Source organism: Anomaloglossus baeobatrachus, chromosome 7 (assembly GCF_048569485.1).
Source record: "Anomaloglossus baeobatrachus isolate aAnoBae1 chromosome 7, aAnoBae1.hap1, whole genome shotgun sequence".
Taxonomy (NCBI): Eukaryota; Metazoa; Chordata; class Amphibia; order Anura; family Aromobatidae; genus Anomaloglossus; species Anomaloglossus baeobatrachus.
In genome coordinates this window covers 15,365,596-15,393,350 of record NC_134359.1, presented here as the reverse complement: position 1 = coordinate 15,393,350, position 27,755 = coordinate 15,365,596, and the positions used below count along the sequence as shown (strand labels likewise).

The following is a 27,755-nucleotide window of genomic DNA, read 5'->3' as shown; positions in this document are numbered from 1 at the left end:
GGGTGAAGTGCAGATGAAATGTAACAGCATCAAGAGGAGATGAACTGGCATTGTAGAGCTGGGACTGCAAAGAATCAGAAAGTGAAATAGCAGAGCTGGAGCAGTAAAGAGGGATGTATTTGAGCTGGACCTGCAAAGAATGTTACTGATCTTGAGCAGTGAACACTGATGTAGCAGAGCAGGAACATCAAAAATTGATATAGCTGAGCAGGCACATTGAACACCGATGTAGCAGAGCAGAAACATCAAACACCAATGTAGCAGAACAGGAATATCAAACACCGATGTACCAGAGCAGAATCATCGAACACCGATGTAGCAGAGCAGAAACATCAAATTGATGTAGCAGAGCAGAAACATCAAATTGATGTAGCAGAGCAGGAACATCAAACACCGATGTAGCAGAGCAGAAACATTGAACACCGATGTAGCAGAGCAGAAACATTGAACACCGATGTAGGAGAGCAGGAACATCAAACATTGATGTAGCAGAGCAGGAACATCAAATATTGATGTAGCAGAGCAGGAACATCAAACACCGATGTAGCAGAGCAGAAACATCAAACACCGATGTAGCAGAGCAGAAGCATTGAACACCGATGTAGCAGAGCAGAAACATTGAACACCGATGTAGGAGAGCAGGAACATCAAACATTGATGTAGCAGAGCAGGAACATCAAATATTGATGTAGCAGAGCAGGAACATCAAACATTGATGTAGCAGAGCAGGAACATCAAACACCGATGTAGCAGAGCAGGAACATTGAACACGAATGTAGCAGAGGAAAAACCTTGAACACCGATGTAGAAGAGCAGAAACATTGAACACCAATGTAGCAGAGCAGGAACTTCAAACATTGATGTAGCAGAGCAGGAACATCAAACACCGATGTAGCAGAGCAGAAACATTGAACACCGATGTAGAAGAGCAGGAACATCAAACACCGATGTAGCAGAGCAGGAATAATGAAGACTGAAGTAGTACAGCAGGAATAATGAAGACTAAAATAGCAGAGCTGGAGCAGTAAAGAGGGATGTATTTGAGCTGGAACTGCAAAGAATATTACCGATCTTGAGCAGCAAAGACTGAAGTAGTAGAGCAGGAATAATGAAGACTGAAGTAGCAAAGCAAGAACATCGAACACTGACATAGCTCACATGGGACATCGAAGACTGACATAGCAGAGTAGAAATAGTAAAATGACATAGTAGAGCAGGAGCAGCGAAGACTGACATAGCAGAACAGAAACAGGAAATACTGAGTTAGCAGAGCAGGAACGCTGTGTGACGGCAGGCGGGTGTGGACCCACCATTGTCCAGGCTGACCCTGGAGTGGCATGATTAAGCGACTACCTGTTATTCACTAAAGCCTGAGATGGTGAGGATAGGCTGGGCTGCAGGTAGTCACCAGGTACCACTCCAGGGCAGTCCCTGGTCCTGCTGCAGCTGACTGACATGTCATGGCAGGGGTATTAGGTACTGAGGGCACAGGCATAGATGTAATCAGTAAGTCCAAGGTTGGAGCAGGCAGCACAGGGTCAGGATAGGTAGCCAAGGTCTAAAGCCGAGAAAACTGGATGAATAACAGGAGCGACTAAATAGGGAGGCTAATGTAAAATGATGGTTCTGTACTCTGGAAAAGTCCAGGTGCACGTGAAATGGGGTGTCCCAAAATCACAACTTAGAAATTCACTGCACTCTCTAAAGATTCACGCAATAATTAGCTTTATTGTGATATCCACAAATATAGAGTGATAGGCGACTTGTCACAAGGACGTCTCGACCAAGTCCGGGTCTTTATCAAAAAGTGGCTGTGGGAGAGGTTCCAGGATGTAGGATAGTGCTGGTGTACCGACACGTGCCAGACAGCCATCGGCACGCCAGCACTAGCCGACAACCTGGAACCTCTCCCACAGCGAATTATAGCAGAGTTAATGTGCTGCAAGGGGCAGTTGGTGACACCAACTGACACTGGAAGGAGCATAGCGCTGACCACAGTGAATAGGTGGACACCCACCATTTGCACGAGTCACGGGCATGACACAGTGAAGACTGATGTAGCAAGGAAGGAACAGTGAAGACTGATGTAGCAAGGAAGGAACAGTGAAGACTGATGTAGCAGAGCAGGAACAGTGAAGACTGATGTAGCAGGGCAGGAAAACAGAAATCTGATGTAACAGAGCAAGAACAGTGAAGACTTATATAGCAGAGCAGGAAAAGAGAAATCTGATGTAGCAGAGCAGGAGCAGAAAAGACTGATGTAGCAGAGCATGAGCAGAAAAGACTGATGTAGCAGAGCAGGAGCAGAGAAGACTGATGTAGCAGAGCAGGAGCAGAGAAGACTGATGTAGCAGAGCAGGAGCAGAGAAGACTGATGTAGCAGAGCAGGAGCAGAGAAGACTGATGTAGCAGAGCAGGAGCAGAGAAGACTGATGTAGCAGAGCAGGAGCAGAGAAGACTGATGTAGCAGAGCAGGAGCAGAGAAGACTGATGTAGCAGAGCAGGAGCAGAGAAAACTGATGGAGCAGAGAAGACTGATGTAGCAGAGAATTAACATTGAAGACTGATGCAGCAGAACTGGACTAGTGGTGGCACTGGTGATTCAGTATCGCAGAGCTGGGACAGCAGGACTATAGTGGAAATGTATGTGGAGGTAATACCTGGTAGATTTGCTGATGGCCAATACCGTGGACTTTGCACCATTTGGTGGTGATTTTGCTGCTGGATAACACAGGACATCTGTATACGGATCTCCCCCTCCAGCACCCACCGTGTGGAAAATCTCCTCATAACCAACTCCAGCTCAAATTAGCTAATTCAGTGCAGGTAATGCAGGCAAAAAATACACATTAATAGCCGGATTACAGTGTACTCACGCTGGGAATTGGCTCGAGATGGAGAAGATAAAAAAAATCCTGAACAGAAACAGCTTAAACATCTGGGGAAACGGCTGCGGCCGTGAGTTTCCATGGCCCATCATCCACCCGTGGATCCGTGACTCACGCGCTTGGCTCCAGAACAAAGATCTACAACTGGAAGCTTTTTCATCCATCTTTTATTTTTCTTTTTGTATTTTTTTACATTATATATAATTTCTTATTTATTTACTGTCTTTAAGTATTTTTATTGTATCCTCTCGTATATTGTTTCTGGCCAATGTTTTTCTTTCTTTTCACTATCTGTATTTTTGTTTTATCTTTTTAATTATTTTATTATTATATCTTTTGACATAGAACATTTTACTTATTGTATATTAATAGCTTTGTTTTTTATTTTATTCTTTTTTTAATATTTTTTTTTATTACAGTTTTGTTTGTGTTTTCTTTTTCATTATTAGTAAATATTTTATATATATATATATATATATATATATATATATATATATATATATATATATATATATATATATATATAAAAATATATTTTATTTACTTTTGTTTACAAATATTTTTTTTGTGGCCAGTGTTTCCTTTTCTTTTCACTATCTGTATTCTTGGTTTTTTTTTCTTCGTTTTAATTATTTTATTATTATTACATCTTTTGACATAGAAAGTTTTACTTATTGTATATCTTTGTTTTTTTATTTTATAATTTTATTCTTTTTTTAATATTTTTTTTATTAAATTAGTTTATTTGTGTTTTTCTTATCTATTAGTAAATATTTTAATATTTTTTTATCAAATTATTTTTTTTTTTTGCTATTTGTGTTTTTCTTTTCTATTAGTAAATATTATGCTTTTATGTTGTTTTTTTTAATGTTTTTTTTGTTTACAGTATTTCTTAGAGGGCTTTGTTCTCCACAATAGCGGCCGGCGTAGGCGATGACTTCACCGGGGTAGGCTCCATTCTTCCCTACGCGATTCACTGCCCCAGTGGGGATCGCTGGAGAGTTATGTCGTTATTGGGCCCCTTTCCAACATCTTGGATTATTTTACTTCATTGCCTAATTTGATTTGCTGGTTCACAAGTTCCTTCCCTGCACGTGACCCGTCCTATTAAACCCTGCGAGGCAGTGGTAGAAACATCTCATGTTTTTTTTTCTATGATCCCAATGGTCTTTTTTTTTTTTTTTTTACTTTTTTTTTGCCCCTAACCCTGAAATGGGGCTGTGAAAATGTAGCAGGAGTTGAAAAGTCACACACATCAAGGTTAATGAGCTTCCTCGGCGAGGCAGCTGCGAGCTGCGGGGCGCCATTAAAGCTCTAGGTGTGCGGAGATGTCAAGTGACACTTTTACTGAGCAACGTCCTGTTAGTTCATGGAGCAAACTGCGCGGTTTGGACGGTGGAAATTGTGCGCAGAGACCTCTGCTGCGGCCCAGTTTCTCGGGGGCTTTGATCTACATCTTGCATGTGTTACTTGGGTGGAGGGGATCAGCCGCTTCTATTCAATGGGGCATATGTTTATTCACGTCTTTCTTATTTTATATTAACCCTTGCTAGTCTTGCGCGTCATACTTCAATTCTTCTCCTGTGCAAAATCTGTACCAGACCGAATGCCCTGTGCTATTATAAAAATAGTGGTTGAGGAAGATGCCCCCATAGATCCCAGGGACTGGCCCCCATAGATCCCAGGGCCCGGCCCTCCTAAGATCCCAGGGCCCGGACCCCCTAAGATTCCAGGGCATGGACCCCCTAAGATCCCAGGGCACGGACCCCCTAAGATCCCAGGTCACGGACCGCCTAAGATCCCAGGGCCCGCAACCCCTAAGTTCCCAGGGCCCGCAACCCCTAAGATCCCAGGGCCCGCAACCCCTAAGATCCCAGGGCCCGCAACCCCTAAGATCCCAGGGCCTGCAACCCCTAAGATCCCAGGGCCCGGAACCCCTAAGATCCCAGGGCCCGGCCCCCCTAAGATCCCAGGGACCGGCCCCCCTACATTCCTGGGACTGGCCCCCCTACATTCCAGGGACCGGCCCCCCTACATTCCAGGTACCGGCCCCCCTACATTCCAGGGACCGGCCATGACTTTATGCACTGGGCTGCACCCCTGCCGATAACTTTACTGAACTTTGCCCTTGTGCAATTTGTTTAGATAACCAATGTACATTCCTAGTGTAATACAATAAGACGTCTTGAAAATGAATCTATAATACCCCTTTAAGAAATTGTTTTTACAGGTAATTCATATGTACTGTATATGTGATGCAGAGGTCTGAATACAACTGCTCCTCTGTAGCTGCGCCCTCTGGAGGTTGAGAGTGCAATAGCTCACAGTTCTCCAAAATGTCTATCGCAATAATAGGGGGTGAAAAATGGGAATTAGATGTTGCTTTAAAGTTATAAAGTGCTTATCCATGCAGCGGTTCTCTTTCCACCCAGCTTTCCCAAAATCTCCATCCCCGTGATTACTGCTCCTCAGAGCTAGCCAGATTCCCTGGCTTGGCAGATATTTGGCAGCGCTCACCTCTGGTACCAGGTCTCCGCTGACCTTTCCAGCTATTATACAGTGAGTGCGAAGTGCTGAAAGGCGGCCGTCACTGCTGTTTATGTAACCAGGGTGGAGGAATGAGCTATGATAGGAGTGATGGGCAGGAGAGCCGAATCCCACAGTGATAATAGCAGATTCCTCCTAATACGGGGGCTGGCACAGCACCAAGTCCAGGCTCTGCAGCGAGGGGGGTCTGTATGGAAATAAACCCTACACTCCATATTGATGGGATAGAAGCAAGAAAAAGTTACTTAGAGTTGTTCCATAAACAATATCCACAGAGTAGGCGAAAAATAAATAGCGGGTGAAATAAGTATTGAACACGCCAACAATTTTCTAAGTATGAATATTTCTAAAGATGCTAATAGCATGAATTTCTCCCCAGTAATAACCCATCCAATCCACAAAGAAATCAAAGCATAGATGTCCATGAATAATGGGGAATAATGAGAAATGACACAGGAAAAATGTACTGAACACATGACGCATCTATAAGGGATAGGCAGGTTACCAGGTTCCACACCCCCCGTACCATATTTACTTAAATAAAGACGATAACCACGACTTTATTGCAGGAATGGCCACAGCTTTATTTTACCGTATATATGTATACCAAACTCGTGGCTCAAACATGCCACCCATTGTTAAACATAACCTTATAACCAAAACCACCGATAGATCCATCCGAGAGGGAAACCATCATTCTTAACCCCCCGGCCGTAACCTCCAACCGGCCCAGAGGACCACCTCGGCCGTGACCAACCGGCCCGAGGTGAGGGGTAACAATGTTCCATCGTTAATTACCCCCACCCAGAACCTGCAGGACCTCCGCGCACAAGTTCCCATCCACTCCGAAGCCACTCCCCTTGAGCGACTTCGTACCAACAAACCGACTGTCGGTACTCCCAACCTCTCAGACGGACCTATCACCCCGCCACAGACCGGCCACGTGACACCTTACTTGGCCCGGGCCCTCCACACCCCCAGCGCTTGCTCCAGACCATCCTTCAATCCCAACATCCACAAATCTAAACCCACGTCCGTGAGATGGACCCCATCTCGCCTTAGGTACTGTTCCGTGGACTCCTCCAGTTCTCTGTGCCGCACCACCAAACCACCATTCCGCGCCACAAACCTGCCAATTGCCCGGTTTAATTTGCTCCGAGCCCTGTTGATACGGTCCACTGACCTACCAAAACGCCACTGCGACCGAGCTATGATATCCGACCACACAATAACAATGCCCGGGAACGCCCTCCACAAATATAACAGGTCCAACTTTATGTCCCTTTTTAATTCTCTCGCCGACCTTACTCCCAAATCATTCCCCCCCACATGTAAAATCAACACATCTGGGTCTCGATCCATGCGGCTATAATAAGCCACCTCTGGGCGCACTCTACCCCAGGTCATGCCCCGAATTCCAAGCCACTTTACTCGGGCTTCCGTCACCGCCACTCCAAGCTGCCGACCGTCGCGACGAACATTCGCCCGCAACGCTCCCCAATACACATAGGAGTGCCCGAGGATCCACACAAGGCATGGACCTACAAAATACAAAGACCACGAATAAAAACAGCAACAGAACAATAAAAAATTATCACATACCAGAATCAAAATGCAAACAAGGAATCCCCCACCCTCGAACCATCACCTTACCAAGTGAGGCCTAATGTACAAGCGAAACCTGGAAGACTCCCACCTCCCAATCCGCCGGATACAATCCTCACTCAAACCCCACCTAGCGGCTTCCGTTGCCGCCCCAATCCGGAAGGAGTGAGACCCGTACTCACTTGGCTCCTCCCCCACTCGTGCTAAAGCCATCTTCAGCACCGCATTGAATTGGTAACGCGACAAAGCCAATCCGTCCGCATGCCTAAGGAAAACGCCGGGGTAACCACCGCGCACCCTTAAAACTCTGAAACTTGTACCACCGGGCACAACTGGTGCCCCGGTAAAGCAAACAATACTACTAAGCGCCCCCGGCCCCTCTGATCCATCTTTGAAAAACGAAGCCGACATTCCACTCTATCCTCCCCCAGCATTACATCCTCCATCAGCAAACCACCCATCGCTTGCTTAGTCGGGCTGACCAATTCACCAATGCGAAAGGCCCCAAAAACCGCCAATACAAAAGCTACCGAAAACAACACCCGCTCATAAGGAGACGAACACAACTCCCCTAAACACCCCACTAAACGAACCAACAATGGCAATGACACCGGCCGCCTCATGTCACGCGACTGGGCCCCTTTGCGAAAACCCTTCATTGCCTGCCGCACCAGAAAATCCTTAGTCGCGCCCGAACCCCTTGCATCTGAAACAAGAAGGCCAACGCCGCCAACTTGCAACCAATCACCGAAATGGACCGACCTGCCGAAAAGTCCCCACTAATTAACATCAGGACCCCCAACACTCGGCCCTTGTAACCCGACTCCATGAAGTCCCCTCTTTCCAACTCTGCCCATTCCTTCCACACCGCCTGATATCGGCACCAAGTAGCCTCAGACACCGATCTCCTAATTCCTTCAAATGCTATACCGATGCCAGGCCCCACAGCCATTCCGGGCAAGGTTCTCCATCCGCATCCGCTCCCGGCACCAGCGTCCTGAACCTGCAAAACTGAAACCGTGATAGCGCGTCAGCCACCTCGTTTCGAACCCCTGGCACATGCCGAGCCACCACGCAAATGTTTAACTCCAAGAAACGCAACACCAGATGCCTTAAATACCCCACAACCGGTGGGGATTTTGCCGACAGTGCATTGATGGAATGCACCACCGCCATGTTGTCACAATGCATGCAAACCCTTCTTCCGGAAAAAACGGGGCCCCACAACTCCACCGCCACAATAATGGGAAACAATTCCAGCAGCGCCAAATTCTTTACCAAACCTGTTTCCACCCAAAGCCGTGGCCACTTTCCCACACACCAGCGCGTCTGAAAAATTGCTCCAAAACCTGTCGCGCCAGCCGCATCAGTATACAATTCCAGCTGGCTATTGGACAATGCCTCGCTCATCCAAAGGGTCCGACCGTTGTACCGGTCCAAGAACTTCTCCCAAACCAACAAATCCCCCTTCATCACTTTGGTCACTCTGACAAAGTGATTTGGAGCTTTCACCCCCGCGGTTGCGCTCGCCAGTCTCCTATTAAATATCCGCCCCATCGGCATAATGCGACAAGCGAAATTCAATTTCCCGAGCACTGACTGCAAATCCCGCAACCGCACCTTCTTGGCCTGAGACAAAAACCGCACCGACGCCTTCAAATCCATAAGCTTCCCCTCCGGCAACCGGCATTCCATCGCCAGTGTATCAATTTCGATACCTAAGAAACATAAAGCCGTCACCGGCCCTTCCGTTTTTTCTTTTGCCAACGGAATACCTAGGCTCCGCGCGATCCGCTCTAACGTAAATAACAACAAGGAGCAAACCGAAGAGCCCGCCGGACCAACGCAAAAGAAATCATCCAAATAGTGAATCACTGAATGGACTCCTGCCACGTCTTTGACTACCCATTCCACAAAACTACTGAATGCCTCAAAATAAGCACACGAAATGGAACAGCCCATCGGCATTCAGCGATCCACATAGTAATCACCATCCCACATACACCCTAAGAGATGAAGGCTCTCTGGATGCACCGGGAGTAAACGAAAAGCTGCTTCTACATCCGTCTTTGCCATCAGGGCCCCCTGCCCCGCAACCCTTACCAACTCCAAGGCCTTATAGAACGATACATAACATATCGCCGAGAACTCTGGTGATAACCCATCATTCACCGACAGTCCCGCTGGATAAGATAAATGATGAATGAGCCGAAATTTGTTCGGCTCCTTCTTAGGTACCACCCCAAGGGGGGAAATCCTTAAGTTGGAGAATGGCGGGTCCTGGAATGGGCCCGCCATCCTCCCCAACTCCACCTCCTTCTGCAGCTTTTCCTTCACCACCTCCGGATGCTCTTTCGCGGACCTCAAATTCCCCGGGCGAAACACCGGCGCCTCAGATTCAAACGGAACCCGAAAACCCTCCGTAAAACCACATGCCAACAACTCTGCCGCCCGAACATCCGGGTATCTATTTAAATAGGGAAGCATCGCCTCTACCCTCACTGGCATCCTCCCTTTTTCCAGACCCCTCCCCCGCCTTTCCCTTTCCTTTCTTGAAGCACCTGGCCAAGGAGTGGGAACCTCCACATCCGGAACACTCATGTTTGAACCGACATGAGGCCCCAAACTTACACTGTCCCTCGTTATATAGCCAACAAGCCCCCTTTTTCTGTCCAGCCGGGGACCCGCCGCTCACACCCGGGCTCCCGGCACCCCCTCGAAAGGGCTGAGCCGGAGCCGTCATTAACCGCATCCACAAAGAAATATCCTTGTGACCCCACTGGACACCAGGCCGCAGAGCCTTCCGTTGCCGGAACTGCTCGTCATATCTTAACCACCCTAAACCGCTGTATACTCTATACGCCTCCCCTATCGCGTCCATATATCCAAATAGGGCGGAACAATGCTCCGGCTCCTTTTCCCCGATCACGCTGGCTAAGATCGCAAAGGCCTGTAGCCAATTAGTAAACGTCCTCGGGATCAACCTATACCTTCGTTTTTCTTCGTCCTCTTTCTCCTTTTTTGTATCACTGGGAAACAATTTACACATACTCCCCTTTCCAAATCTTTTCCCTCACCTCCTTTTTCAAATGGACCCCTAACTGACTTTCAAAACACACATAAATTTCACTCCGCGCCCTATCATCCAACCGCACAACCTCATCCTCCTTTTCTTTTTCCTTTTCCGCCTCCTTACTCGCACCCACGTCAGCCGCCCCACCGGCCGCCTGTCCCGCACCTACCGCCGAGGTAGGGTCCCGCGCCGCAACCTCGCGCACCGGCGCCTCTGTCTGCACCACCTCCGAGGGCCCCACCCACGCCCCCACCGGAGCCCCAGGCCCAATCCGACTAACCCGTTCCGCCGACAACCCCTGCAACACCCCCAAAAGCTGCCCCCAAAACTCTGGGCCCGGTAAACCAGACTGTCCGACCGCACTCGCCCCCTGCGTAACGCTTCCCGTGGAGGAACCCCCGCCCCCGCCCGCACTACCCACAGCATTAAACATTTCTGTCGTCCGCTCACCAGGCTGCCGTTGAACCGAAGTCGGCACAGCCGTGCCACGATCTTCCTGCTGCCGCTCCGTCCGACCTGCCGCTGCCATCGACCCTTCTTCCTCTCCGGAGTCCGAACTGCCGCTGCAGGCCACAGGGGGGGACCAGCGAGGGGACAGCCCGCACCTGGCGGCCGTCGACCCCCACGGTCACCGCACCCCGCTCCTCCGGGCGTCTCCTGCTGGACCTCAGTCTTTTGGCGCGACGTGGCGCCGTACCGCCGTCCATCCCTGACGGTCTCCGGTGTAACTGCTGCGCCGCTGCTGTGTCCTCCCCGCTCAGTGGGCTCCCTCCCTGCCGACTGCAGGAAAGCAGTCCTGCCTCTGACACGCTGGGAACCCCCCCCAGCACGATCATCGCCGGAGGGGACCCTAATCCGGGACCGCAGCAGGCACGCCGGGCCACCGTACTTCTCCCCTGCTCGTCTCTGTCTGCCGCCGCGCTCCACATCTGCTGCCCGTCCTGAGTCGCTCCCCTGCTGCCTGCAGGGAGTCTCCGCCGCTAATCCGGGACGCTGGGCTCCACCCCCGGCCTGCACATCACCGGGGGCTGCCGCAACTCTGGTCCGGGGCCTTGCAGGCCTCGGACCGGAAGTAGGCCTCACCGAAGCTCCGCCCACCTCCGATCCGCGGGATCTCTGGCGAGGATTCCTCCCGGCGGCCGGCAGCTCCACAGCAGCAGATGCGGGGCTCCCTTGTGCCGGAGGGTCCCCGAAGGGGCTCCTTGATCTCCTGCTCCCCCTCCCGCTGGGGGAGTAGCGCACCGGCGACCACCGAGCACGTAAGACAGGCCCGGGCACAGGAGCAGCAGGCATCACTGCTCCAGCACCGCAGACCGCCGCCAGCTGCTCCCGCAGCACGTCCACACCCAGGACCTCAGATGCCCCACGAACCAAGTCCATCAAAGCGGGCATGTCAGCCATCACAGGGGGATGCAGCATGGACGTCCTGGGGCACAAAGTTCACGGCGACGAAAGGGGAGGTAACATATTTTACACCCCCTTTATACCTCCTACTACACCCCCACACCTTCCTTGCTCTCCTCCAATCCCCCCTCCAGTACCATCCACCAATCCTATGCCCCCAGCTACCTCCCCCATCCTAACCAAAACCTTTAACTCCTTACTACCCTGCACCCTCCCGATCGTCATGGGCCTGTTCACCCCTATGGGGCTCACTGCCCTTCTTGAAGACAGAGAGGTGCAAAAGTCATCGAAAGTCCTGCCACCAGCTGAAATCTATCAGTAATTAGTAAGCAATTCTGACAGTGAATAATATCAGCTGGTTCAACTGATGGCCGTTAAAAAGGTGTCTTTATTAGCAAGGTGCCACACAAGAAACATCTCATAATGGGTAAAACCAGTGAGCTGTCTCAAGATCTTCACAACATTATTGCTGCAAAACATTCATGATAAACCGACCATAACTAGGTGCTCCATGCAAGATTTCAGACAGAGGAGTGAAAAGAATTATCAGAAGAGTTGTTCAAGAGCTGAGGACACCTGTGGAGGCTACAGAAAGAGCGAAAATAAGTAGGTACAATTTTTTTCCAACGTAAACAATAAGTAATGCACTCCCCCTCTATGGCCTATATGCACACTCCTGTATGCACGCTCATTACGCAGGACTCCGTTACGCAACAAAAGGCAGGTTCAGGAGCTTTTAAAGTTTACTCCACAATATTTAGACAAGTCTTTGATACTGGAGAATATAGTCTGGTATGAGGAGACCAAAACTGAACTCTTTAAAGGCCAAAAGGCAAATCACCCCAAAAACACCAACAGTGAAGTGTGGAGGTGGGGACATCATGGTGTGCGGCTATTTTTTAGCCGACGACACTGGAGAACTTCATATTATTGAAGGAAGGATGAATGGAGAAATGTACAGAGACATTCCTGATAAAAATCTGCTGCCGTTTACCAGGAGGATGAAGATGAAATGAGGGAGGACATTTCAGCAGACAATGACCCCAAACACACGGCCAAGGAGACTCCCAACTGGATTCAGAGACAGAAAATAAATCTGCTAGACTGGCCGAGCCGATCACCGAGCCGATCACCGGAGCTGAATCCAAGAGAACATATATGGAAGGAACTAAAGCTCAGAGGTCATAGAAGGAGCCGGGACCTGCAGGAAGTGAGGAGTGTGCGCGGAAGAGTGGGCCAAAATCCACCTGAGCAATGCAGGTGACTAGTGTCTCCATACAGGAGGCGTCTGGAGGCTTCATCACCAGCAAAGGCTTTTATACAAAGTATTAATTACATTTCAATAAAATTATTATTAATATTATTATTTATTATTATGGCGCCATCAATTCCATGGTGCTTTACATGTGAAAGGGGTATACATAATAGGGACAAGTGCAATATTCATAAACATTACAAGGCACAGACTGGTACAGGAGGATAGAGGTCCCTGCCTGCGAGGGCTCACAGTCTACAGGAGGATAGAGGTCCCTGCCCGCGAGGGCTCACAGTCTACGAGGGATAGGTGAGGATACAGTAGGTTACGGTAGAGCTGGTTGTGCGGCGCTGTATCGGACTGAGGGTTACGGCAGGTTGTAGGCTTGTCGGAAGAGGTGGGTCTTCAGGTTCCTTTTGAAGCTTGTCAAGGTAGGGGAGAGTCTGATGTGTTGTGGCAGAGCATAATGTTTTCAATACCTTTTTCTTGTGTCATTTCTCATTATTACACATCACTACATTTATGGACATCTACGGTTCTGTCTTTGCCTGTGTGGATTGGATGGGAGGTTACTGACATCTGGTGAGACAGTCATGTGAATTGCAGCTTTAGAAATATAATTACTTATAAAACTGGTGACGTGTTCAATATTTCTTTCACCCGCTGTGTGATCTCTGGGATCTGACCATTGGTGGGCACAGACAGAAGAGGTCCCTGTGTAAGAACAATATATGATCGTGAGTAGTGGGGGTCCCAAAGTGATTCCAAAACATCCCAAAGCCACATGCTGCCCCCTCTTCTGGGTACCCGTCCCTTTATTGAGGCCTCGTCCTTCAGTCTATGCTCAGCACTGTCCTGATAATCTATTCTTATTCATCTACAGATTAGTTACTTTTAGTATCTAATAATTATTTCTTTACGAGCGTCACGGTGGCTCAGTGGTTAGCACTGCAGTCTTGTGGTGGCTCAGTGGTTAGCACCGCAGCCTTGCAGCGCTGGGGCCCTGGGTTCAAATCCCACCGAGGACACCATCTGCAAGGAGTTTGTATGTTCTCCCCGTGTTTGCGTGGGTTTCCTCCGGGTTCTCCGGTTTCCTCCCACACTCCAAAGACATACAGATAGGGACTCTAGATTGTGAGTCCCAATGGGGACAGTGTTGCGATTGTACTGTATGTAAAAGCGCTGTGGAATTAACAGCGCAATATAAATGAATAAATATTATTATTATTACTGTAATGTAAACTGCTCATTAAGCACCGATGTCCTATTGAGCTTATGCTGATTCACCATCAACCTGCAGTGTAAAGCATGGAGGACAGAACAGCAGCCTGAGCCTCTGAAAAGACTTGAGAGTATTTCATATCAGCTTAGAGCCTTTAGACAGCAAATCCCTGTTCTATTACGTCAGATATGTCACTGCTGAGAATGACAATTCTCCGTTTGAAGTGAGGAGGATTTAAAGTGATAGCGCCCTCACAGTGCTGGTCCATCACCTCGCTGTCATCGATCATTGTCGGCCCCTATCAGACATCAATGTGTTTAGGGGTGAGGGGCTCATTCAGGCTTGAAGGCGTCTTGTCTGAGATGAAGTTTATTGTATTTGATCACTTTTGCACTTTTGTTTATGAGGGCGTCTGACAGTCAGAAGTCAGTGGGGCGAGCAGCAATAATAGGGGGCAAATGATGAGGACCCCTATGAGCCCCCCATCCCTGCTTCTAATGATGCCCATGATTGCCTCATGTCAGGGACTTGGGATTTTTTTCATTTGCTGCTGAATCCTTGTGAAATGAAACATTTTGAAACTTTTTAATATTCTGTATTTTAGTAACTGATTTCCATAACTCTGCTTGCTGTCATTAAATGGAAATATTCACATTGGGAATGTAAAGACCTGAAAAGTCCTAATACTTCTCAATAATGATTTGTGCATCTAGAAAATCCTGAACCTAAATAATAGTCTGGTCTTAAGGCCGAAACATTCTGAACTGATACATTGTAACAAGTTATCAGAGAGAAATCTGAGCTGCTGATCTGTAGCGCTGAGAATTTTCCAGATTGGATAAAATTGGAACAAATCCTCAGCTGTGAGAAGAATTAGGTCTGTACAAGTTGTCACAGTCCTGATCCGGACATGGGCTCTTTCTGGAGATTCTCCTGATCGTAGTCAGTGCAATCTGTTCAGAGCTCGCTGAGCGTTCCCTCCGCGCCGCAGTGACTCATCGCGCCATAATGGCTTCTACGTTTCATAATCCTGACCATAATTACTGTGCAACTAAATTGAGTTGATCTTTTTACTTCCTAAAAGAATAAAATCTCAGATGGAATCTCCCCATGGCAGAGGCCAAGATCCTGTGCAGATATAATCTGGTGTATATCCAGATATCCATGTATTTACAAGATGAGTCAGAAGAGGAAGGAATGACCACACTGTAATATCCAGCTTCAGTTCATTATAGTATTTTTCTTCTTGTACATAGGGGCAGTATTATAGTAGTTATATTCTTGTACATAGGAGCAGTATTATAGTAGTTATATTCTTGTATATAGGGGCAGTATTATAGTAGTTATATTCTTGTACATAGGAGCAGTATTATAGTAGTTATATTCTTGTACATAGGGAGCAGTATTATAGTAGTTATATTCTTGTACTTAGCGGCAGTATTATAGTAGTTATATTCTTGTACATAGGGGGCAGTATTATAGTAGTTATATTCTTGTACATAGGGGGCAGTATTATAGTAGTTATATTCTTGTATATAGGGGCAGTATTATAGTAGTTATATTCTTGTACATAGGGGCAGTATTATAGTAGATATATTCCTGTACATAGGGGGCAGTATTATAGTAGTTATATTCTTGTACATAGGGGGCAGTATTATAGTAGATATATTCCTCTACATAGGAGCAGTATTATAGTAGTTATATTCTTGTACATAGGGGCAGTATTTTAGTAGTTATATTCCTGTACATAGGGGCAGTATTATAGTAGTTATATTCTTGTACATAGGGGCAGTATTATAGTAGTTATATTCTTGTACATAGGGGCAGTATTATAGTAGTTATATTCTTGTACATAGGGAGCAGTATTATAGTAGTTATATTCTTGTACATAGGAGCAGTATTATAGTAGTTATATTCTTGTACATAGGGGGCAGTATTATAGTAGTTATATTCTTGTACATAGGGGGCAGTATTATAGTAGTTATATTCCTGTACATAGAGAACAGTATTATAGTAGTTATATTCTTGTACATAGGGGCAGTATTATAGTAGTTATATTCTTGCACATAGGGGGCAGTATTATAGTAGTTATATTCTTGCACATAGGGGCAGTATTATAGTAGTTATATTCTTGTATATAGGAGCAGTATTATAGTAGTTATATTCTTGTACATAGGAGCAGTATTATAGTAGTTATATTCTTGTACATAGGGGCAGTATTATAGTAGTTATATTCTTGTACATAGGGGCAGTATTATAGTAGTTATATTCTTGTACATAGGGGGCAGTATTATAGTAGTTATATTCTTGTACATAGGGAGCAGTATTATAGTAGTTATATTCTTGTACATAGGAGCAGTATTATAGTAGTTATATTCTTGTACATAGGGGGCAGTATTATAGTAGTTATATTCTTGTACATAGGGGGCAGTATTATAGTAGTTATATTCCTGTATATAGAGAACAGTATTATAGTAGTTATATTCTTGTACATAGGGGCAGTATTGTAGTTATATTCTTGTACATAAGGAATATCATTATAATATGTATTTCCTATGACTCGAGTTACTTAGCCTCATTTTCTGGACTGTTCCTAGTATCTAATGTGTTGAGCATTTGTATTTAGGTGTCTGTTAAAAGTAATTGTCTTTATGATAATGTTTGGTTGCGCTGATGTGTTGTCGCCTGTAATGGTGTAATTAGACGGTAATTTCTTTTTACAGCTGTGTGTAATGAGGCTTCGGTCATTCACTGAGAATAAACCTCTATTGACACATCTGGTTGTTAAAGTCTCAGTTTAGTTATAATATGGAATCAATATAAACATTTTGCCTCGCTGTTTGTTCTTATACGGTTCGGTCGAACAGTAAAACGGAAGCAGCTAAATTGGCTCCAAATCAGAGGATGTTATATCCCAGGGAATTAGCAGCCGCTGTGACACCAGCTTAAAGCTGCAGTATTTGCATTCATTGTATTCGGTGCACTGCAAACAAAGTTTTGGTTGATACATGGAAACTGTCTACAAATAGGATAGCTTTTTTTTGTTCAAACTTTATTTTTATTATACTTATACTCTGCATAACTTTTTATCACCTGCCGCCTATTGTGAATGTATATTAATAAACAGAGAATGAGCATTTAGGGGTTAATGAGCTAATCAGAGCTGATCTGGGCACCATTCAATCATAATTGTAAAATGCAGATCTGATCAGTCGTGTGCAGCGTGATGATAACTTCCATGTAGAACAATTTTCTAAAACTGCACTGAAAAAGTTTGGACACACTTTCTCACCTCTAGAACAACTGTTAAGAGGAGACTTTGTGCATCAGCCTTCATGGTAAAATAGCTGCTAGGAAACCACTGCTAAGGACAGGCAACAAGCAGAAGAGACTTGTTTGGGCTAAAGAACACAAGGAATGGACATTAGACCAGTGGAAATCTGTGCTTTGCTCTGATGAGACCAAATTTGAGATCTTTGGATCCAACCACCGTGTCTTTGTAGAAAAGGTGAATGGATGGACTCTACATGGCTGGTTCCCACCGTGAAGCATGGAGGAGGAGGTGTGATGGTGGGGGGGGGGGGGGGCTTTGCTGGTGACACTGTTGGGGATTTATTCAAAATTGAAGGCATACAGAACCAGCATGCCTAACACAGCATCTTGCAGCGGCGTGCTATTCCATCCGGTTTGCGTTTAGTTGGACCATCATTTATTTTTCAACAGGACAATGACCCCAAACAGACCTCCAGGCTGTGTAAGGGCTATTTGACTAAAGGGGGCTTTACACGCTGCGACATCGCTAATGCGCAGTCGTTGGGGTCACGGAATTTGTGACGCACATCCGGCCGCATTAGCGATGTTGCTGCGTTGGACACCGAAGAGCGATTTTGCATCGTTGCAAAAACGTGCAAAATCGCTCATCGGTGACATGGGGGTCCATTCTCGATTATCGTTACTGCAGCAGTAATGATGTAGTTCGTCGCTCCTGCGGCAGCACACATCGCTATGTGTGACGCCGCAGGAACGAGGAAGCTCTCCTTACCTGCCTCCCGGCTGCTATGAGGAAGGAAGGAGGTGGGCGGGATGTTACGTCCTGCTTAGCTCCGCCCCTCCGCTGCTATTGGGCGGCCGCTCAGTGACGTCGCTGTGATGCCGCACAGACCGCCCCCCTTAGAAAGGAGGCGGTTCGCCGGTCACAGCGACGTCGCCGGGCAGGTAAGTATGTGTGACGGGTCTGGGCGATGTTGTGCGGCACAGGCAGCGATTTGCCCGTGTCGCGCAACAGATGGGGGCGGGTACCCACACTAGCGATATCTGGACCGATATCGCAGTGTGTAAAGTAGCCTTAAGAAGGAGAGTGATGGGGTGCTACGCCAGATGACCTAGCCTCCAAAGTCACAAGACCTGAACCCAATCGAGAGGGTTTGGAGTGAGCTGGACCGCAGAGTGAAGGCAAAAGAGCCAACAAGTGCTAAGCATCTCTGGGAACTCCTTCAAGACTGTTGGAAGACCATTTCCGGTGACTACCTCTTGAAGCTCATCAAGAGAATGCCAAGAGTGTGCAAAGCAGTAATCAAAGCAAAAGGCGGCTACTTTGAAGAGCCTAGAATAGAAGACATATTTTCAGTTGTTTCACACTTTTTTAAGTATTTCATTCCACATGTGATAATTCATAGTTTTGATGCCTTCAATGTAAATCTACAATTTTCAGTCATGAAAATAAAGAAAACTCTTTGAAAATGAGGTGTGTCCAAACTTTTTGTCTGTACTGTGTGTGTGTGTATGTGTGTGTGTGTATGTATGTATATATATATATATTATATATTATATATTACATATTACAAAACCTCTGGATTTTATTTTTTCTGACTTCACAGCCAATGTCAGTCTAAGCTTTATGGGATTGAATTTACAGGGAACATCTGGGCCGTATTAATGAGTATCGTGTTTCTTTAGGATTCGTCCGTCGAGGTTCCGTGTTGAGCAATCATACATCATCTTCTAATCCATCTGGAAAATCAGAGCACATTAAGGGCCTTGAAAAATATTCATACCCTGTAAACTTTTTCACAGTTTTTCACGTTACACCCATAAACCTAAATGTACATTATTGGGATTTGATGTGATCGCAACAATAAGTGCAAATATTTGTGAAGTGTAAAGGAAATGACACCGGGTGTTCTAAATATTTTAAAAATATAAATCTGAAATTTGTAACGTGCAGTACTTTGTAGGACCACCTTTCTCTGTCTTGCATTTGTATTCATGCCCCCGATCAGTACTTTGTAGGACCACCTTTCTCTGTCTTGCATTTGTATTCATGCCCCCGATCAGTACTTTGTAGGACCACCTTTTTCTGTCTTGCATTTGTATTCATCCCCCTGATCAGTACTTTGTAGGATCACCTTTCTCTGTCTTGCATTTGTATTCATCCCCCCCCCCCGATCAGTAATTTGTAAGACCACCTTTCTCTGTCTTGAATGTGTATTCATCCCCCCTGATCAGTACTTTGTAGGACCACCTTTTTCTGTCCTGCATTTGTATTCATCCCTCCCGATCATTAATTTGTAGGACCACCTTTCTCTGTCTTGCATTTGTATTCACCCCCCCCCCCGATCAGTAATTTGTAAGACCACCTTTCTCTGTCTTGAATGTGCATTCATCCCCCCTGATCAGCACTTTGTAGGACCACCTTTCTCTGTCTTGCATTTGTATTCATCCCCTCGATCAGTACTTTGTAGGACCACCTTTTTCTGTCTTGCATTTGTATTCATCCCCCCGATCAGTAATTTGTAGGACCACCTTTCTCTGTCTTGCATTTGTATTCACCCCCCCCGATCAGTAATTTGTAGGACCACCTTTCTCTGTCTTGCATTTGTATTCAGCCCCCCTGATCAGCACTTTGTAGGACCACCTTTTTCTGTCTTGCATTTGTATTCATCCCCCCGACCAGCACTTTGTAGGATCACCTTTCTCTGTCTTGCATTTGTATTCAACCCCCTGATCAGTACTTTGTAGGACCACCTTTTTCTGTCTTGCATTTGTATTCATCCCCCCTATCAGTAATTTGTAGGACCACCTTTCTCTGTCTTGCATTTGTATTCATCCCCCCTGATCAGCACTTTGTAGGACCACCTTTCTCTGTCTTGCATTTGTATTCATCCCCCCGATCAGTACTTTGTAGGACCACCTTTTTCTGTCTTGCATTTGTATTCATCCCCCCGATCAGTAATTTGTAGGACCACCTTTCTCTGTCTTGCATTTGTATTCACCCCCCCCGATCAGTAATTTGTAGGACCACCCTTCTCTGTCTTGAATGTGTATTCATCCCCCCTGATCAGTACTTTGTAGGACCACCTTTTTCTGTCTTGCACTTGTATTCATCCCCCCGATCAGTACTTTTTAGGACCACCTTTCTCTGTCTTGCATTTGTATTCATCCCCCCGACCAGCACTTTGTAGGATCACCTTTTTCTGTCTTGCATTTGTATTCATCCCACCGATCAGTAATTTGTAGGACCACCTTTCTCTGTCTTGCATTTGTATTCATCCCCCCTGATCAGCACTTTGTAGGACCACCTTTCTCTGTCTTGCATGTGTATTCATCCCCCCTGATCAGTACTTTGTAGGACCACCTTTTTCTGTCTTGAATGTGTATTCATCCCCCCTGATCAGTACTTTGTAGGACCACCTTTCTCTGTCTTGCATTTGTATTCATCCCCCCTGATCAGCACTTTGTAGGACCACCTTTCTCTCTGTTTTGGGGTGGGTCTCTCCAGCTTTGCTCATCTACAGGTGACATTTTCCTCTTCTTCTCTTGCTCAGTGAGATTGGATGGAGACGTCTGTGATCGGTGATTTTCCCGTCTTGTCACAGATTCTCGGTGGATTTGGGTCTGGGCTGTGACTCGGCCGGTCACACACAGGAACAGGCTCAGATCTAAACTCTCCATTGTAGATCTGCAGGATGTTGAGGGTCGTTGTCCTGCTGGAAGGTGAAACTACGCTCCAGTATTGTCTTCTGCAGCCTGTAACAGGTTTTCCTCCGGGATTGCCCTGTATTTAGCTCCATCTTCCCGTCAACTCTGACCAGCTTCCCTGACCCTGCTGAAGGAGAGGCTCCCCAGAGCAGGATGCTGCCACCATGTGTGACGGTGGGGATGGTGTTGTCAGGGTGATGTGCAGGAAAAGTTTTCTGCAACACATAGTGTTTTGCATTTAGCCCAAAAAGTTCTACTTTGGTCTCTTTTGACCAAAGTCCCTTCCTCCACATCCTCGGTGTGTCCCCTACATTGCTTTTTGGAAACTGTAAATGGGACTTCTCATGGCTTCTTGCTTTCAAAAATGTTTTTTCTTGCCTCTATTCCATAAAGGTTATTTTTGTGGAATATATGAGTATTAGTCATCCTGTGGACACATTCTGCCCCTGTGCTGTGATCTCTGTGGTTCCTCCAGTGACCATGGGCTTCACGACTGCTTTTCTCTTTAGTACGCTCCTTGGGATGTCACTTTTGGTGAATGGCCGTATCTTGTAGGTGTGCAGTTGTGACATACTCCTTATGTGTTTGGATGGTGGACTAAACAGTGCTCTGTGAGATGTTCAGAGCTTGGGATATTTTTTCTTTATAACCTAACCCTGCTTTACTCTTCTCCACAACTTTATCCCTGACCTGTCTGGTGGGATCCTTGGTTTTCTTGATACTGTTTGGTCACCATTTTGAACAGTTTTGTGGTCGTTATATTCTTGCACATAGGGGGCAGTATTATAGTAGTTATATTCTTGTAAATAGGGGCAGTATTATAGTAGTTATATTCTTGTAAATAGGGGCAGTATTATAGTAGGTATATTCTTGTACATAGGGGCAGTATTATAGTAGTTATATTCTTGTACATAGGAGCAGTATTATAGTAGTTATATTCTTGTACATAGGGGAGCAGTATTATAGTGGTTATATTCTTGTACATAGCAGTATTATAGTAGTTATATTCTTGTACATAGGAGCAGTATTATAGTAGTTATATTCTTGTACATAGGAGCAGTGTTATAGTAGTTATATTCTTGTACATAGGAGCAGTATTATAGCAGTTATATTCTTGCACATAGGGGCAGTATTATAGTAGTTATATTCTTGTACATAGGAGCAGTATTATAGCAGTTATATTCTTGCACATAGGAGCAGTATTATAGTAGTTATATTCTTTTACATAGGAGCAATATTATAGCAGTTATATTCTTGCACATAGGAGCAGTATTATAGTAGTTATATTCTTGTACATAGGAGCAGTATTATAGCAGTTATATTCTTGCACATAGGGGCAGTATTATAGTAGTTATATTCTTGTACATAGGGAACAGTATTATAGTAGTTATATTCTTGTACATAGGGGGCAGTATTATAGTAGTTATATTCTTGTACATAGGGAACAGTATTATAGTAGTTATATTCTTGTACATAGGGGGCAGTATTATAGTAGATATATTCTTGTACATAGGGACAGTATTATAGTAGTTATAAGATCTTGTACATAGGGGGCAGTATTATAGTAGTTATATTCCTGTACATAGTGAGCAATATTATAGCAGTTATATTCCTGTACATAGGGGCAGTATTATAGTAGTTATATTCTTGTACATAGGGGGTAGTATTATAGCAGTTAAATTCCTGTACATAGGGGCAGTATTATAGTACTTATATTCTTGTACATAGGGCAGTATTATAGTAGTTATATTCTTGTACATAGGGGCCAGTATTATAGTAGTTATGTTCTTGTACATAGGGGGCAGTATTGTAGTAGTTATATTCTTGTACATAGGGAGCAGTATTATAGTAGTTATATTCTTGTACATAGGGGCAGTATTATAGTAGTTATATTCTTGTATATAGGGGCAGTATTATAGTAGTTATATTCTTGTACATAGGGAGCAGTATTATAGTAGTTATATTCTTGTACATAGGGGCAGTATTATAGTAGTTATATTCTTGTACATAGGAGCAGTATTATAGTAGTTATATTCTTGTATATAGGGGCAGTATTATAGTAGTTATATTCTTGTACATAGGGAGCAGTATTATAGTAGTTATATTCTTGTACATAGGGGCAGTATTATAGTAGTTATATTCTTGTACATAGGGGGCAGTATTGTAGTAGTTATATTCTTGTACATAGGGAGCAGTATTATAGTAGTTATATTCTTGTACATAGGGGCAGTATTATAGTAGTTATATTCTTGTATATAGGGGCAGTATTATAGTAGTTATATTCTTGTACATAGGGAGCAGTATTATAGTAGTTATATTCTTGTACATAGGGGCAGTATTATAGTAGTTATATTCTTGTACATAGGAGCAGTATTATAGTAGTTATATTCTTGTATATAGGGGCAGTATTATAGTAGTTATATTCTTGTACATAGGGAGCAGTATTATAGTAGTTATATTCTTGTACATAGGGGCAGTATTATAGTAGTTATATTCTTGTACATAGGGAGCAGTATTATAGTAGTTATATTCTTGTACATAGGGGCAGTATTATAGTAGTTATATTCTTGTACATAGGAGCAGTATTATAGTAGTTATATTCTTGTATATAGGGGCAGTATTATAGTAGTTATAGTCTTGTACATAGGGAGCAGTATTATAGTAGTTATATTCTTGTACATAGGGGCAGTATTATAGTAGTTATATTCTTGTATATAGGGGGCAGTATTATAGTAGTTATATTCTTGTACATAGGGGCAGTATTATAGTAGTTATATTCTTGTACATAGGGGCAGTATTATAGTAGTTATATTCTTGTACATAGGGGGCAGTATTATAGTAGTTATATTCTTTGTTCATAGTGGGTTAGTATGGAGAGTGTCTTATTATAATAATGTAATGGATTTATGTAAAGTCCTATGAATATCTGCTGATCCTTTAACCTCAGATGAGTCTCTATTAGAAGCGCCGCTCTAGATCATGTTATCTTTGTGTTTTCTTTTCATGCGGTTTCTTTTTTGTGTGTGATATTTCCACTGTCCACTGCTCTCAGAAGTTCAAACAAAGTGGATCTGATTCCTAAAAACTTGTGTCCATTGTGCATTTAAAGACACTGAAGAACTCTGCAGTTTCGGGGTCATTTTTTGCCCATATACTTTCACGTGGAGCCTGTATAAATGCATGTAAAATTCTGGGTGTTTTTTAGTGTGTTTTTTTTTTAAGTAGCAATGTATTTTTAATGCCAAAATTTTGCAACTCCAAACATAACTATCTATTTACTGCATTTTTGTGCAATCAACCTCTACCCCCCCCATGGCTGCAGATCTTTTTTCAGCGAGGGCTTTCCCAGTTCAGCTGGGATCCAGATGTCATTAATAAAGGAAATCAGAACCAGAGCACTTGGGTGGTCGCAGACAGGACAGCGGAAGGGGGATAGCTTTTGGGGGGAAGACAGGTCAGTTCCTCCTTTTCTCTTTTCCTATGAATCCTTCAGTGTTTGGCGCAGTTTTATAGAGTAAAAGTAAAGCCATGCAGGCTGAGACGATGCCACCCAGCGGCGGGCACCTCACAAGCCCACCATCGTTAACCAGTCCTCTGCTGGTGGACAGTGGCTGCTCACTCAGTGCTATGCAGGGTTTGCATTTTAATCCTTCACTTTTTTAAGATCTCTGCTTGCTTTCAGTGAATAGATGCTTCCTTGTTGATATCTAGATGTTGGACGCCAGTGATACCGTTCACAGCTGTTACAATTGTATCCAGTCCAGACAATGATTTGTAATGTAAACATTCTGGAATCCAGACTGATACAGTGTGTCTGCGCTGATACATTATATCATACAATTTTAATGTGTTTTCCTCTGAGGTTGGGAAGTTTAGTCACTATAAATCCTTTTCTATTCTACCATTCATCATTCTTTTTAGCAATAACGTCCATTACTATTTTTAGCCATTTCCAAGTTTTGGGGTTAATCTGGGGACAGCCAATATTGCCTCATACTGATCCCACCGGGGATTCCTCATTATCATCCCAGCAGCGGCTCTTAGTGTATAAACTGCAAGTTTTTCCTACTTTACTGAAAGTTGCTCAGAAACCCGAGACCTTCCTGTAGTAATGATGATGATGATAATAATAATAATAATTAATATTTTTATTATTACCATGAACTTATGTTTGGCCTTTAGATTTAGGACTGTTCTATAGAAAGGAGTTTGCTGCCATCTGCTGGCCATTCTGAGAACAGCATGTGCAGTGCTTTCATATACTCTGTGCAGCCATGTATAGAGAATACCAGACCTGAGTTGCAGTGTAAGCTGGTTCTCATGAGATGATATTGCATAAGTTTTCACATATAACAGTGCTAAAGTCTGCATACATAAATGTTTAATTCCGGTAGCAATCAATAGTCACCTTTTATGTAAATATATTGCATTTCATTGTTGACTGTGAGCCCTCGCGGGCAGGGTCCTCTCTCCTCCTGTAGACTGTGAGCCCTCGCGGGCAGGGTCCTCTCTCCTCCTGTAGACTGTGAGCCCTCGCAGGCAGGGTCCTCTCTCCTCCTGTAGACTGTGAGCCCTCGCGGGCAGGGTCCTCTCTCCTCCTGTAGACTGTGAGCCCTCGCGGGCAGGGTCCTCTCTCCTCCTGTAGACTGTGAGCCCTCGCGGGCAGGGTCCTCTCTCCTCCTGTAGACTGTGAGCCCTCGCGGGCAGGGTCCTCTCTCCTCCTGTAGACTGTGAGCCCTCGCGGGCAGGGTCCTCTCTCTTCCTGTAGACTGTGAGCCCTCGCGGGCAGGGTCCTCTCTCCTCCTGTAGACTGTGAGCCCTCGCAGGCAGGGTCCTCTCTCCTCCTGTAGATTGTGAGCCCTCGCAGACAGGGTCCTCTCTCTTCCTGTAGACTGTGAGCCCTCGCAGGCAGGGTCCTCTCTCCTCCTGTAGACTGTGATCCCTCGCGGGCAGGGTCCTCTCTCCTCCTGTAGACTGTGATCCCTCGCGGGCAGGGTCCTCTCTCCTCCTGTAGACTGTGATCCCTCGCGGGCAGGGTCCTCTCTCCTCCTGTAGACTGTGAGCCCTCGCGGGCAGGGTCCTCTCTCCTCCTGTAGACTGTGAGCCCTCGCGGGCAGGGTCCTCTCTCCTCCTGTAGATTGTGAGCCCTCGCAGACAGGGTCCTCTCTCTTCCTGTAGACTGTGAGCCCTCGCAGGCAGGGTCCTCTTTCCTCCTGTAGACTGTGAGCCCTCGCAGGCAGGGTCCTCTCTCCTCCTGTAGACTGTGAGCCCTCGCGGGCAGGGTCCTCTCTCCTCCTGTACCAGTCTGTGCCTTGTATTGTTTATGATTATTGTACTTGTCCCTATTATATATAACCCTTTCACATGTAAAGCGCCATGGAATTGATGGCGCCATAATAATAAATAATAATTTCATTGCCTTGTCATCTGTTAGTGAGATACAACAGTATGGCTATAATGAGCACTACACGTCCTGCGTCCGCCGCTGGGCTGCATTGTAGTAGATGTAGTGTGCACACCAGGAATGAGTAATGACCTCCATCTTTCATTGCTGGACTAATGCAGTCATATAGTGAGGCTATGTGCGCACTTTGCTTTTTACCTGCTTTTTTGCTGCTTTTTCAACTGCAGCGTTTAATGCCAAAATGGTTGTGTTCTGCTTTTCAAGCAAAGTCTATGGGAATTTGGTTTTCTTGTCCGCACTATGCAGTTCAAACTGCAGCCTTTTTGTTGCAGAACTTTGGTCAAAAACTCAGCTTTGCAGGGCAAAACCCAAATGGCAAAAACAAAAACATGACAATTGTTTTTGCCATTTGGGTTTTGCCCTGCAAAGCTGAGTTTTTGACCAAAGTTCTGCAACAAAAAGGCTGCAGTTTGAGCTGCAAAGTGCGGACAAGAAAACCAAATTCCCATAGACTTTGCTAGAAAGCAGAACACAACCATTTTGGCATTAAACTCTGCAGTTGAAAAAGCAGGTAAAAAGCAGGTAAAAAGCAGGTAAAAAGCAAAGTGCGCACATAGCCTAACAGTGATTAGTAGAATTGTGATTGCAGCTCTGGCTGTGACTGGAGGGCTATGCATGGTTTAGCTCTGAGCCCGTGCTGATTGACTTGCAGGTGCTGGATTCCTCGGATGATGCTGATATTTTAGCTTTCTGTATGTAATCTGTTTGACATACTGTATGTAATATAAATATTGACCTGATGTCTTGTTTTCCAGCCTGAGGATCTGGATGCACAGAACTGTCACACATTCAAAGTAAAGAACTTCAAGAAGGTGAAATCCTGCAGCGTGTGTAAGCAGGCCATCACCCGGGAGGGCAGCGCTTGTCGAGGTGAGTGCAACTTTCTGCCCTTTCCAAAAACTTTAACCAATTTATCTAGCATTTAACAAAACGCTTTCTTGAGTAAAGAGCTCCACACCTGTCCTCGTCCTACGTGTGATAACGCAGCTCAGCCTCGTTCACTTCCATGGAGCTAAGGCTACTTTCACACATCCGGCTTGAGTTGTGCGGCTCAATCCGGCTGTGCAAGCTATGCAACGGATGCGGTGAAAACACCGCATCCTTTGCATAAGTTTTTCCCATGCGGCCCGCCGGTTTTTGCCGCTTGCGGCATGCTACTGAGCATGCGCAGTGGCAAAAACCGCATGCGGCGGCCGAATGCGGTATTTGCCGCATCGCACCGCATCCGGCCGCCATAGGCTTGCATTGAGAGATGCGCCGCATCGGCCGAATGCGGCGCGATGCAGTTTTTTTTGCCGCACGAAAAAACGTGCCAGGCA

General features: G+C 45.4%; 1 protein-coding gene across 11 annotated transcripts in view; it reads left to right on the top strand.

Moving 5' to 3' along the window:
- Positions 1 to 27,755, top strand: part of TNS1 (tensin 1) — a 483,060-nt gene that overhangs the window by 129,761 nt on the left and 325,544 nt on the right. For all 11 annotated transcript variants that reach the window (XM_075317053.1, XM_075317048.1, XM_075317047.1 and 8 more), the window contains exon 2: positions 27,192 to 27,306. In XM_075317053.1, coding sequence (XP_075173168.1) covers positions 27,192 to 27,306 — 115 coding nt within the window. The remainder of the gene's footprint in view (positions 1 to 27,191; positions 27,307 to 27,755) is intronic.